General features: G+C 41.7%; 1 protein-coding gene across 2 annotated transcripts in view; it reads left to right on the plus strand.

The window, feature by feature from the left end:
* Nucleotides 1-11,053, plus strand: part of Cpeb3 (cytoplasmic polyadenylation element binding protein 3) — a 191,855-nt gene extending 180,802 nt beyond the window's left edge. For both annotated transcript variants that reach the window (XM_013514851.1, XM_013514850.1), the window contains one exon: nucleotides 7,233-11,053. In XM_013514851.1, the coding sequence (XP_013370305.1) occupies nucleotides 7,233-7,460 (228 nt within the window). In that variant the 3' untranslated portion in view covers nucleotides 7,461-11,053. The remainder of the gene's footprint in view (nucleotides 1-7,232) is intronic.
* Nucleotides 11,054-12,207: the final 1,154 nt, after the last annotated feature.

The following is a 12,207-nucleotide window of genomic DNA, read 5'->3' on the forward strand; positions in this document are numbered from 1 at the left end:
TTTTTTGAGACAGGGTCTCACTATTTAGTTTGGGCTGGCCTGGAACTCATTATGTAGCCTAGACTGGACTTGAACTCATGGCAGTCCTTCTACTTCAGCCTCCCTAATGCGGGGCTTACAGGTGTGCCCCACCACATCCAGCTTGATCTCTGCATTCTATAAACATACAGTGGAGGTACTGACACAGAACCTTGCCACGTAACAATAAGCACATTTTGTACTATGGAAAAGGTACAAGGATAATTTTAAATCTTTTATTCCCTGGCACCTCAAAATATGAACAATGGAAAGTCCCATCTTCTGTAAAGCAAAAAGAAAATAAAATCTAAATAATTTCTGCTACAGATGTTTTAAGCAGTCTGCTGTGGATCACTTCTACAATTAACTGAATTTGCTGATGAAAGGTTGTGGATAACTTTGTTGCTAAGCAAAAGCTATTTTAATGTTGCTACTTTAATTTCCTAGGTACTTGCTACCACCTGTCCATTCATTTTCTGCCTCTCTCTTTCTCTGCTCTCTCTCTCCCTCTCTCTCTCTCTCTCTCTCTCTCTCTCTCTCTCTCTGTGTGTGTTTTATTGGGACTTGAACCCAGGACCTTTGCACTGAACTACATCTGCAACCCTTATATTTTTAGATAGAGTTTCAACAGGCTTCCAAGTTGCCTGGGCTGGGCTCCTCCTGCCTCAGCCTCCCAGTATGCCGGGCTTTCAAATATGTGCCACTTAGTCCCTATTTGTCATCTCTTTTCTTTTCTCTTCTTTTCTTTTTTTGAGCCAGGGTCTCACTATGTAGCACAGACTGGCCTTAAACTCACTATGTAGCTCAGTCTAGCCTTGAACTCACAGTGATCCTACTGCCTCAGCCTCCCAAATGCTGGGATTACAGGCATGTGCCACCATGCCCAGCTATCATCTGTTTTCTAAATAGTAAGATTAAAAAACAAATAAACATTTAAGCTTAGACATTCTTAGTATTGTTGGCTGGTGTGTGATAGAAAGATATCATGTGTATTGAGACTGTTGTATTCTGTGGCACTGGCTGAAAAATGTTTTTTTAAATGGTGACAAAGTTTCACATTTATTTAAAGTAGAAAAGGGTAAAAGTAAAGATGGGGGAGGAACTGGCCCTGCAGGGCAAGCCTGGGCCAAGTAAAAGAGGGGGAAAAAAAAGCCAAAATAAAATACAGATATACCCTGCAACATGAGGGTGCGCTACCATGAAGAGGCACAATAACCCAGGTCGAGAGTTCATGAGCATGTTACATTTAAAAGTTGAGCACTCCAAATTAATGGGTGATACCTGGATTTCTAGATCATGCTAGGGCCAGATCTACAAGTAACTTGTTAACTTTTGAAGTACTTTTCCTTAAAAACTTCAATTATTCAGTGCCGATTGTTTCCTAGCTATTGCATAGTATATTTTAAAAAACAAAAGATGGGATTGGATCTGTAGCTTAGTGGTAGAGTGCTTTCCTAGCATGCACAGGGTCCTGAGTTCAATCCCCAGTACCTTAAAAAGAAAGAAAGAAAAAATTAAACTAATTGAGTTGATGCAGTATTACTAATCTCCATCTATGGAGATTCATAGTTTGTGGCTTTGGTTGGGCCAACTTTTTAAAGGCCTGGGAAACCTCATGTGTGAATTTAAACTATGGCTTGTACTGATTCTAAAATAGGCTCGTGCTAAGAAGTCAGGGTCCCAGATGTACTGGACTTTTTTTCCAGATGTACTCTTTAAATGAATCTATTGAGTAATTTATCATTCCTATTTGAGGTGACATATCCCTTCAGATTTTCCTACACAAGAATTTATTTTTAAAAATAGTGAACTTGATGTGCACCACAGTAAGCCTCTCCTCCTCAAAATGCACTTGGTTTGGAATTTTTTAAGAGTACAGCATTTTAACCTTTCATTTCAGAAATATTTTCAGTCCTCTTACACAGCACATTGGTTACCCGCTGTGGGGAATGCTGTCAGGCTGTACGTGTGAGCTCTGGTTAGTTGTGCTAGACTTAGCCCTGTTGTGTCATCTTAGCTATTCGTCTTTTTTAGTAAATGCCTGTATCCTTCATTTAGCTAGTTCTGTTTTGTTGATTTAAATGATCAGAGATTCAGCTGGCTGTTGTACTGTGTCTGTAGATCCTTCTGCATTGTGGTGTGTATCTTTTCTCTGGGCGAGTCTCTGATCTTCAGATCAGTGTCTTGCATACAGGTGCTGAGAGCAGCTTTGTAGAAACAGCACCACTCAGCCACTGGAAAACAGCCCCCGGGAAGTTTTCAGGAAAGAGCCCTGAGGGTGCAACAGCAGTCCAAAAGCCACGCCCTTCATCTGACAGTTTCTTTAGAATCGTATTGACTGATACTTAATACGCAGCTGTTGGTAGGATTCATCTTCTAGCTTTCCAGTAAAAATGAAAATGATTGGAAATCATCATTATTCAAACTGATAGCAGACAGCCAGATTTTAAAAGAGATGACAGGAGAAGTGAAAACTCTCCATTGCCACTGTATTACCTTGGAGGATTCATAACGTCTCCTGCTTTAGAGGGGACAGGATGAATAGCACATTTTAGTAAGACAGTCATCAAAAAACATCAAAATTCATGATGTTTTATGACGATAAAGAAAAATATTTGGCCTCTGGAAAAGTAACTTATGTGGAAGGAGTTATTCCCTAAGGAAACTGATAAATATAGCTTTACAGTCTGTCTGGCCTCGAGGCTGTCATGCTAAGTCTCCACAATGTCCGTAGCTTCTGAAGTACCATGTTGAGTAAATCCATGAATGTCTCTCCATCCTGTAATGAGCATTGTTACCAGGCGTGGCGGGAAGCCCGAATACACAGAAAGTGACATTGTTTTCACATTGCCTTTTCAAATATGGCACTGTTACGGTTTGTGTGTGGATGTCCACCCAAAAGACTTATGCAGTCAGGGGCACTTCTAGAGTGTATGATTAACTCTTGGGTGTGACTGCTACACCTGCCCTAGGGTGGGTAGTTTGCATATAATGTAAGGGAGGGAAAGAGGCTACTTGCCCCTGCTCCTCCCCTTGTGCTCTTGTTGCTTTTGCTGCCTTCCTCCACCTTGAACAGTTGTCCTCTGCCACGTGCCACCCGGCCTTAGAGCCAGATGAGCATGGACTGAAACCTCCACAAACTATGAGCAAAATAAACCTTTCCTTCCTTAATTTTGGGCATCAGGTATTTTGTCTCAGCAACAAGAGAAAAGTAAGACGGGCACACATACATTGGCTACCCTACATTCATTTGTTCAGCATTTTATAATTTGCAGTAGGTACTTTTATCCACCAACCTACTTGATCTTAAAACATCCCTGTGTAATAGAAATCCTTTCAGTCACCTGGTAGAGCCCTATTTGTCTTTTTTCGTGGCTGTATTATATTGTATGTGGTAAATATACCATGTTTTATTCAACTGCTTTTCTGTAAGTAGACATCTATTTTGCTTCTACTTTTTTCTTCTAAGGACTGTTTTGAAACAGATATACTTTACATGTATCCTCGAAGCTGGTGATTATATTTCTAAGCAGCAGGATTACCTCAGTAACAATAACCAATGGTGGGATTATTGGGGTGAGAGTATATGGAGGGAGTTTTGTTTTGTTTTGCAGTGCTGATGGTAAAACCCAAACCCTCACACATTCTAGGCAAGTGCTCTTGTCACTGAAATACACCTCTAGGCATGATTATATATTTTTTTTAATTGTAGGAATTTCCTAGTTTGCTTTTCAAAAAAATTTAGCAGTTTACATTTTTATTAACAAAGGATAAGAACCACTTATAATTATTTTAAATATCTGCCAGTGTGATGGGAATAAAATGGTACTAATTTTCTCTTTCCTGACTACTTGTAAATATGAACATCTTTCTATGTGATTTTTTTGAGGGAGTATTCAGGATCCCATCCCAGGGCCTCATGTGTGCTAAGCATGTGCTGTACTACTGAGCTACACCCCTAGTCCCTAAAGTGGTTAATTTCTATATGACTTTAACCCCAATTTTAAAAATTTACCTCCTAGCTGGGCGTGGTGGCACACACCTGTAATCCCAGCATTCGGGAGGCTGAGGCAGAGGATCGTTGAGAGTTCGAGGCCAGCCTGGGCTACAAAGTGAGCGCAAGGCCAGCCTGAACTGCATAGCAAGACCTTGTCTCAAAAAAAAAAAAAAAAAAAAAAAAACCTCCTGAAAACAAGGGGAGGTGACCATATACAACCAAAATACCATTTTCACACCTAAACAAAAATAACTGTTTGTTTTAGTACTGGGGATGGAACGCAGGGCCTTTACCCTGTTTTCCTTCTACCAACAGAGAGACTCCAGGGATACAGAGAGCTGTATCCCTGCCCCTTTTTTATTTCTTATTTTGAGACAGAGTTGCCTAGCCTATCCTCAGACTTGTGATCCTCCTTCCTCAGCCTTCCGGAGCGCTGTGATTACAGGTGTGCACCACCATACCTGGCTTGGATTTTTGTTTTGTTTTAGTATTACAGGACTAGCTGGGCATGGTGGCGCACGCCTGTAATCCTACCACTCGGGAGGCTGAGGCAGGAGGATCGTTGCGAGTTCAAGACCAACCTGGGCTACAAAGTGAGCTCAAGGTCAGCCTGAACTACATAGGGAGACCCTGTGTCAAAAAGAAAAAAAAAAAAAAAAAAAAAAAAAAATTACTGGACTGTTTCTTTTGTGCTGAACTTAAATCCCTTCAAGTGCTTTTGTATTTCCATGTTTTATAAATGGCTGTTGCCTGATTCCTGTTGAAGTTTTCTTTTGCTGGGTGTGAGTTCTGTTTGTTCAGGCCAGCCTTCCCGCTGAGCACTGGGTCCCCTTTTCTAGGCTTTTGGGACTTGGTTCTGTTGCCAGAACCCCCGGGATATAGGAGTCTCTCTGTTGGTAGAAGGAAAACAGTTTCCAGCTCATGGTCTGGAGGTGGAAAAACACCACCTGTTCCCTGCTTCTCCCAGCAACACCACCCACTTCCAACAGAACGGGTTCGTCCCCCGCAGTTTCAGACACGGGGAGAGCAGGCGGATGAGATGCATTCTCACAGCCTAGAGCGCTGTTTCTTTGGAGTTTGCCGAGATCTGCAGCTCATGTTCTCCCCTGGGGATAGCACCGTCCTGTCTTCCTACAAGGATCTTGAAGGTCTAGAATCCAGAATATATAGAAAAACTCTCACAATTTAACAACAAAAAAGCAACCTAATTTAAAAAATCAGCAAATGATTTGAATAGACATTTCTCCAAATAAGATAGGTAAATAGCCAACAGGCATTTGCTAGATACTAAATGTCATTTGTTATTAGGGAAAGGCAAATCTAAGCTACAGTGAAGTATTGCTTCCCTCTCCTGGGACAGTTATAATCACTAAGATGGGAAAAAGTACTGGTAAGTATGTGGAACTTGTCTCTCTCGTACTTTGCAGGTGGAAATGCAGAATGGTACTGCTCCTGTGGCAAACAATTCGGTAGTTCCTCAAAAAGTTAAACACTGAATATACCCTGTTAAATCTATTCCTTAGCAGCAACCCCAAATCGTCAATAACAGTTACTCAACTACACACACATGCACGTTCACAGCAGCACCGTGTACAACAGCCAAATGGTGGAAACACCCTAAATGTTCATCAACAAATGAATGAATAGAAAAAAGAGTGTGTGTGGACAGTGGAATACTAGTTTGGGTGAGCAGAGGAGACAGAAAAGGTCTCATGTGATGTCATTTATAGGAAATATGCAGAATAGGTCAACACAGAGAGAAAGAAGATAGATTGGTCATTGCCAGGGGCTAGGAAGTAGAGGTGAGGGCAGTAACTACCTCGGGCACGCAGGATTTCTCTCTGACTTGATGGAAATGTTTGGAAACGAGAGAGGTATTGGTGACAGACACTGGGAATGCTGAGATGCAACTGAATTGTTCACATTTACATTGTTCACCTTATATGAGTAAAGCAAGGAAAATCTGGACCCCACGAGGTGCACAGAACTTTGGAGTGGGCTGAAAAAAAGTATAAGGAGAGTATTTAAGGTTAAAAGAAAGTGCAAGGGGCAGGCATGGTGGCACAGGAGGCTGAGGCAGGATTACGCTAGCCTTGGCTGCACAGTGGGTTCAAAGCCAGCTTGAACTACACAGCGAGACCCTGTCTCAAAATAAGTAAATAAATGAAAGAAAGAAAGAAAGGAAAGAGAGAAAGAAAGAAAGAAAGAAAGAAGAAAGAAAGGATGAACAAATAGAGGCCAGTTAGAGTTTGAGCTGGGGAGTCCCTGGCAGGGAGGGTGAGGGAACACGCTGTTGTACAAAGGCTCCCCAGCTCAAATTCTTAAGTGGTCTCTTGCCTGTAATACTAGTACTCTGGGAGCCCGAGGCAGGAGGATCACAAGCTGGAGCTCAGCTGGGCAATGTAGAGAAACCTTACCTCCAAATTTAAAAAACTAAAAATGTGTTGCGGGTGGAGCTCAGTGCAAAGGCAGTGCTGAGTTCAGTCCCCAGTACTGAAAATAAAAGGGGAAAAACAGCCACTCCTTGCAGCCTCCGCGGGGTTGCCCCGCGCATGGCTCCGGAGGTGGGTGTGGGCGGGGCTTGTGCGCAGGGCTAACAGCGTTAGGAACGAAGGCGAACAGCGCTGAGGTTGACGAGTTTCCTTCTCTGAGGCGCGACGCAGGCGCTGTGGGAGCCGGCGGAGGGCACACCGGGCAGCGGCTCCCCAGTCCAGGGGTCTTGGAGGCCGGCTCTGTCCTCTCACCGCCTCGTCCTGCTCCGGGGCCGCAGCCTTTGCCTCCGCCCAGCCTTCCCACCCTGCCAGCCGCCCCGCAGTGTGACTCTTGCCCCAGCCAGAGCCTTCTCCAAGCAAGGGCGGCGGCGTCTTCCCGCTCGGGCCTGGCGCTGCTGCCTCTGCACCGGCGTCTCCGTGTGCCCCGCCTTGGCAGGCTGCCCAGCCTCGGGGCGCAGCCCCCGCGGCGCCTCGCCAGCACCTTGTGGTGTGGATGGTTGTGCCCATTTCCACATCTAGGGAGGCGTCTGCAAACGTCACTCCCACTTCAGCGACAGAGCCAGCAGGCACCGAGGGAAGCTCGTAAATCGAGGTGCGGGGTCCACATCGGCCTCTGCCCCTCGGTGCGGCGGCCGGGGCCCTGCGAGCTCCGCTTCAAACCCCCGAGGCGGCGGCCCGGCCCGGCCCGGCCCGTCCTAACGTGTCCGTCTTTCTCCTGGGTCCAGGTGGAAGTGAAGCCATATGTGCTGGATGATCAGATGTGTGACGAGTGCCAGGGCACGCGCTGCGGAGGGAAGTTCGCCCCGTTCTTCTGTGCCAACGTGACCTGCCTGCAGTATTACTGCGAGTACTGCTGGGCCAGCATCCACTCGCGCGCCGGCCGCGAGTTCCACAAACCGCTGGTGAAGGAGGGAGGCGACCGCCCGCGCCACGTCCCGTTCCGCTGGAGCTGAGCCCGGGCCGCCCGGCCGCAGTACTGGAGTAGATACCGAGGAGGGAGAGAGAGGGCACTGCCTCAGGGCTTACAGTGTTCTGGAAATCTGTGCATTCGTTCTCGATTTTTAAAGAAGAAAATGGGTCTTTTTATTATTACTATTATTTACAGTCATATAACTGAACTCAGTGTCCAGTATAATGCAAAATTGCAGAGTGTATAACGGTACTGATTTGCACTTTGATTCACACGTTTGTCTGCTTGGTACCTTAATTTCTTACACCTGATTTGTCACTTGTGACAGTACATAGACTGCCGTTCTCATCGGCGGCCCTCGGGCCGGTGTCCGTGATTCTTTCGTTTGTTGTGTTGCTGTCGTCTGACTGTGTTTAGACTGGAGCATGCACTTATTTTCAGAGACTTAGAGCGCTGCCCCTAGGACGAGGCTTACCAAAGGTAATACGCGCGAGTAGGTGGCAGATGTAGCAAAAACTTCACAGTTCAACAGTTGTTAGCTGGGGTCTTTTAGAATAAGGATAACCCTTAATGAAAATAAGCCTTTAGTTGCTCTGTATTTTGACTTTTAAGGATACCTCATAAGCTGGATCTTTATTTTTTTCCTTCATGTTTGATTTTTGTTTTGCTGGAGATTTTGGTTGGATCTTTTAGTGTTGTGTAAATTTATGCTGCAATAGCTTTTGCTGCTATTAAAATGGTATATGAATACCATAATACTCTATTCAGGCTAAGTATCAATGAGAAACAGAAACAAAACCCAACAACACACTTTTGTGATTTAGGGAGAGAGTCAGCTGCCGAAAGGAGATGGAACAGACTTCAGAAAGCTTCAAAGGAAGGTTGCTATTTCTGACTGCATGTTTACTTAATCAGGTTGCTGCATGCAATAAATTTTATATCCAATGTCTAGTATAAAACCTTCCCACAATGCACAAATTAAGAATCTATATAAGCTATAAAATACTCATTTTTTTAAAAGAAAGCTTTTTTTTCATTAAAGAATTGGTAATCGAATGGAGGAAGGCATGCCTCGATGAATGGAATGCTTCTGAACAGGAAGAGCCCATAAAAGAAGGACCTATATTACAACCAATAGAAAACCTAGGTGTAGGATATTCTTAAAGCAAACTTGTGGATGGTAGATGAAGTACTTTGCGGTGCTCTGTTATATATTGTGCAATTTATTTTATATAGTAAAGTGATTATGTCTAACTGTGATCAAACTTAACTGTTTTAAGCCTCTGTGTCAGACATTAATGAACTTGACAGTTCATAGCTGGTATATTATTAAGTAACACATGAGCTCTTAGTTACAATCTCCTAGTGCTTGCACCATTTTACATAGTTTCAGACCTTGTCCAGAAAACCAAAGAGCTCATCTTAGCTTACAAACACTAAGAAATATATACAGTATCTAGAGATAAGTTGTCAGATTGACAAAGTAGGCACATCTTTTTAAAAGTTGTGTAGTGGTGATGCTAAAGAAATGTCTGTACAAAATAAGAAGGCCTGGGCAAAGTTGGTTGTCTAGGTGAGAAATTAACTATTTAATTCCCTGGATTTATCCTGTAAAGCTTGAATAAAATTAAGCCCTGCTAGTACTACCGTGGACATTTTTTTAGCATTCACTCTTGGGCTGCAGATAGTAATATATAAACACACACAATGATTGCGAGACTATGTAAATCTTTTTAAAAATCTTTTTCCTATGTTTTGGAATTCTGGGGACAATCTGACTGGATATGACACTGCAGAATAGATTTTAAGTCGCTGTGTGTTTTATGTGCTGTGATGTCCTTGTACTGTCTTAAGTTAGCATTGCTTGTTTTGGGGGTGTTTTTTTTTCTCCATTGTTTAGTTGCAGTTACTGGCTCTCAAGTTATAGTTTGTTTTCGAAAAGGAAAAACAAAATAGTTTTTTACTAAATTAAAAATGCTTGTTAGAATCCTCCCCTTTTGAGGTTACCTCTGGGCTTGTTGGTAATAATTGTTTTTTTCCGGCCCATGTGTGGTTTTGCTTTTATATATATATACATATATGTTTGTGGTTTTGTTTTTATTTTGTTTTTTTTTTCATCTGTACAAGAAATTTTGTTATGCACTACTACGTTTTATATTCTAGACGGTTTTCAAAAGTTGGCTGAAGATTTTTTTGTTTGTTTGTTTTTAAGGAAAAAGGCATGCTTTCTGACTGACATGATCTTTTGCAATACCTCAATTTTGAAATATAGGAAAGAAAATGATATTTTCTAAGTAAGTTTATTCAGAAAAATATATATTAATTTAATTCTGCAAGAAAATGATTTAACAGATGGGTAACTTTATTTTTTTCATGCTTATTTGTGTTTTTTGAAAATGAAGAAGTTAGAGCTTTATAACTATAATATAAAAGATCATATCTAACCTACAGAAATCTACCTAATTATGTGAAAGAAGCAAAACTTTTTGAAGAAGCACCCCTCTTTCATGTACTAAAATAACACTGAGATTTTTAAAAAGCTGAAAGATTGCACAACATAAAGCTGAAGTGAAGGCAAAAAAAAAAAAATGTCATGAAAAATAGGTTACAAAAAATAAACTCCATTTGGTGCTGAAAGTTGTGACTAGAAGGTGGAAACTCCTTTCCCTTAATTTGTATATTTATAATCAAGCATTGATTGTGCACGACTGACCAGGATTGTGAAAGAGTTCTTCTGTTTGTATTTTTTTAAAGAGAACTTTTTTAGTTTATTAAATTATAACATGTTCCCTTTTGTTTTGTAAATAAATGTGTCCCCAAGTTCTTAATGTTATATTAAAAGAGAGGGTCCTTCAAAAAAATTATTTTTTAAAACGTAGAGGTGTTCTGACCTGCAACTTGACTGGGAAGCCCCTGGGTAACACAGGTCCTGTTGTGGCCTTTCCTTGATGTGACACTTGAACTAGTCGATTTTTTGAAGGCTATAACCTAACCTCGACTATTTGTTGTTATGTGCAATACTGTTTGTACTGTTTGTATAAAAAATAGAAAAAAAAAGAAAAGAAAAAAGGCATAAATCTTTATTGCAGATTTATTTTCATTGCAAACTTTAGACATTGTGATTCACTGAAATCATTTTTCTACTGTCAGATATGTACCTTTTCTTCATGCTGGTATTTTTTCAATAGTAATGTAGCCTTTGTACTGAGACAAATTTTCATTGTTATTTTTAGAAAGATTTTTTGCTAAGAAAAAAATTAAACATATTTACATATTTTTCATTTTATTTCGTATTTTCTTTAAGGAGTGCTTTCTCAATCATTACTAGAGTTGTTTCTGGGAGGGACTTTCATATCTGGTCAATGTCATAATATTATTTTGTATTTTTACTTGGAATAAATTAATTTTATGATGCTAATTCTTTAAAAGTTTATTTTTTTCATTTTCAGTTATTTTTGAAGCTAAAACCTTTGTAATATTGTTACTAAAGTGTCTAGTTTTTTGAAATGCAAAGCTTTATGTATTATCTTGCTGATGTGGTTTACAATAGCGTGACAACGATGAAAATGGTTGGTTATGTAAAGTGATTGGAAATGTAATGGATAATTGGGTAATAAACTGACAGAATGAGCAGAACATGTGAAATTTTGACAAGCCTTTTCCTTTATTACAGTGGTGTAGTGTAAGACTAGGGATGTCACAGTACAGGTCTCTAGGGATGTCACAGTGGATTTATACAACACCAGACGCAGCCAGATCTGTGGCCCTGATGAAGAAGTCACCCTACTGAAATACCACTGGGTTTCAAACCTAGCTAGGTCAACAGAACGTTTCATTGCTTTTCCCCCTCTAACTCTTCATTTTGTTGTGTGTGTGTGTGTGTGTGTGTGTGTGTGTGTGTGTGTATCTGCCACCAACTGCTGTCCATGTGTGAGATGGTGCCTTTCTCTCCCAAATCTTTTACGTGAATCTACAGTGGTGACATCTGTGAGTCCAAGGAAGTGGCTGAGAGGACACCAGCTTCTGGGTAACAGAAACGGACTACAGTGTCATACCTTGGTCCTTCCTGGAAGGGTTGGTGGCACGGGGGAAGCACACCTGGATGTCACCACTGTACGTGGACACTGTGTGTGTGTCAGGCTGCGTCTTCCTCCACACCTCCGCCTGCTCTCTGTTCCGGTCCCCCCACCCCCGGGTTGCCTTTTACTGTGGCAACACATGGGGCCCCTCCCCGCATGGTCTGTCTGCCCTCCTGCCGCTTTCCTAGTCCCCACCTCACCTGGAAGCCGTGCTGTTCAGGCGGCGTGATGTCGCAGTGGCACCTAAAACTAATGCAAAAAAGATCATACAACTGCAAAACTGGTGTTGCGTAAACAGAACATCCAATGACTTGCTCTAGATAGATGGTGCGTTTCTCCTAGTCACTGGTGGCCTCTTCTAGCTCTGTAGCCACAGAGGTGAGGTTAGTCAATAACCTGGAGAAACTTGAGTCCAGAGATGGCTCCTGGGTATGCTCTATGTATTCAGTTTTGTAAATAATATATAGATTAGATCAAGTTGTGATGTAAAATTTTAACTCAAATTGGGTACTACTGGTTAGAATTTTACATTAACTACAAATAAATGATTAGGAACAGAAGAAAGAAATTGGAGAAATTCTTGTTTAGTGGTATAAAGATTATGCTTAGATTTCTGTCTATATCTTGTGTTCTATAGCTTGTTAGTGAGGCATGAGCTAATGCAGAATGTACTGCATTTATGCAATTAGCAAATAACTGCTAGTTTTCATT

Source organism: Chinchilla lanigera, unplaced genomic scaffold (genome assembly GCF_000276665.1).
Source record: "Chinchilla lanigera isolate Chin_1 unplaced genomic scaffold, ChiLan1.0 scaffold00024, whole genome shotgun sequence".
In the NCBI taxonomy this organism is placed as follows: Eukaryota; Metazoa; Chordata; class Mammalia; order Rodentia; family Chinchillidae; genus Chinchilla; species Chinchilla lanigera.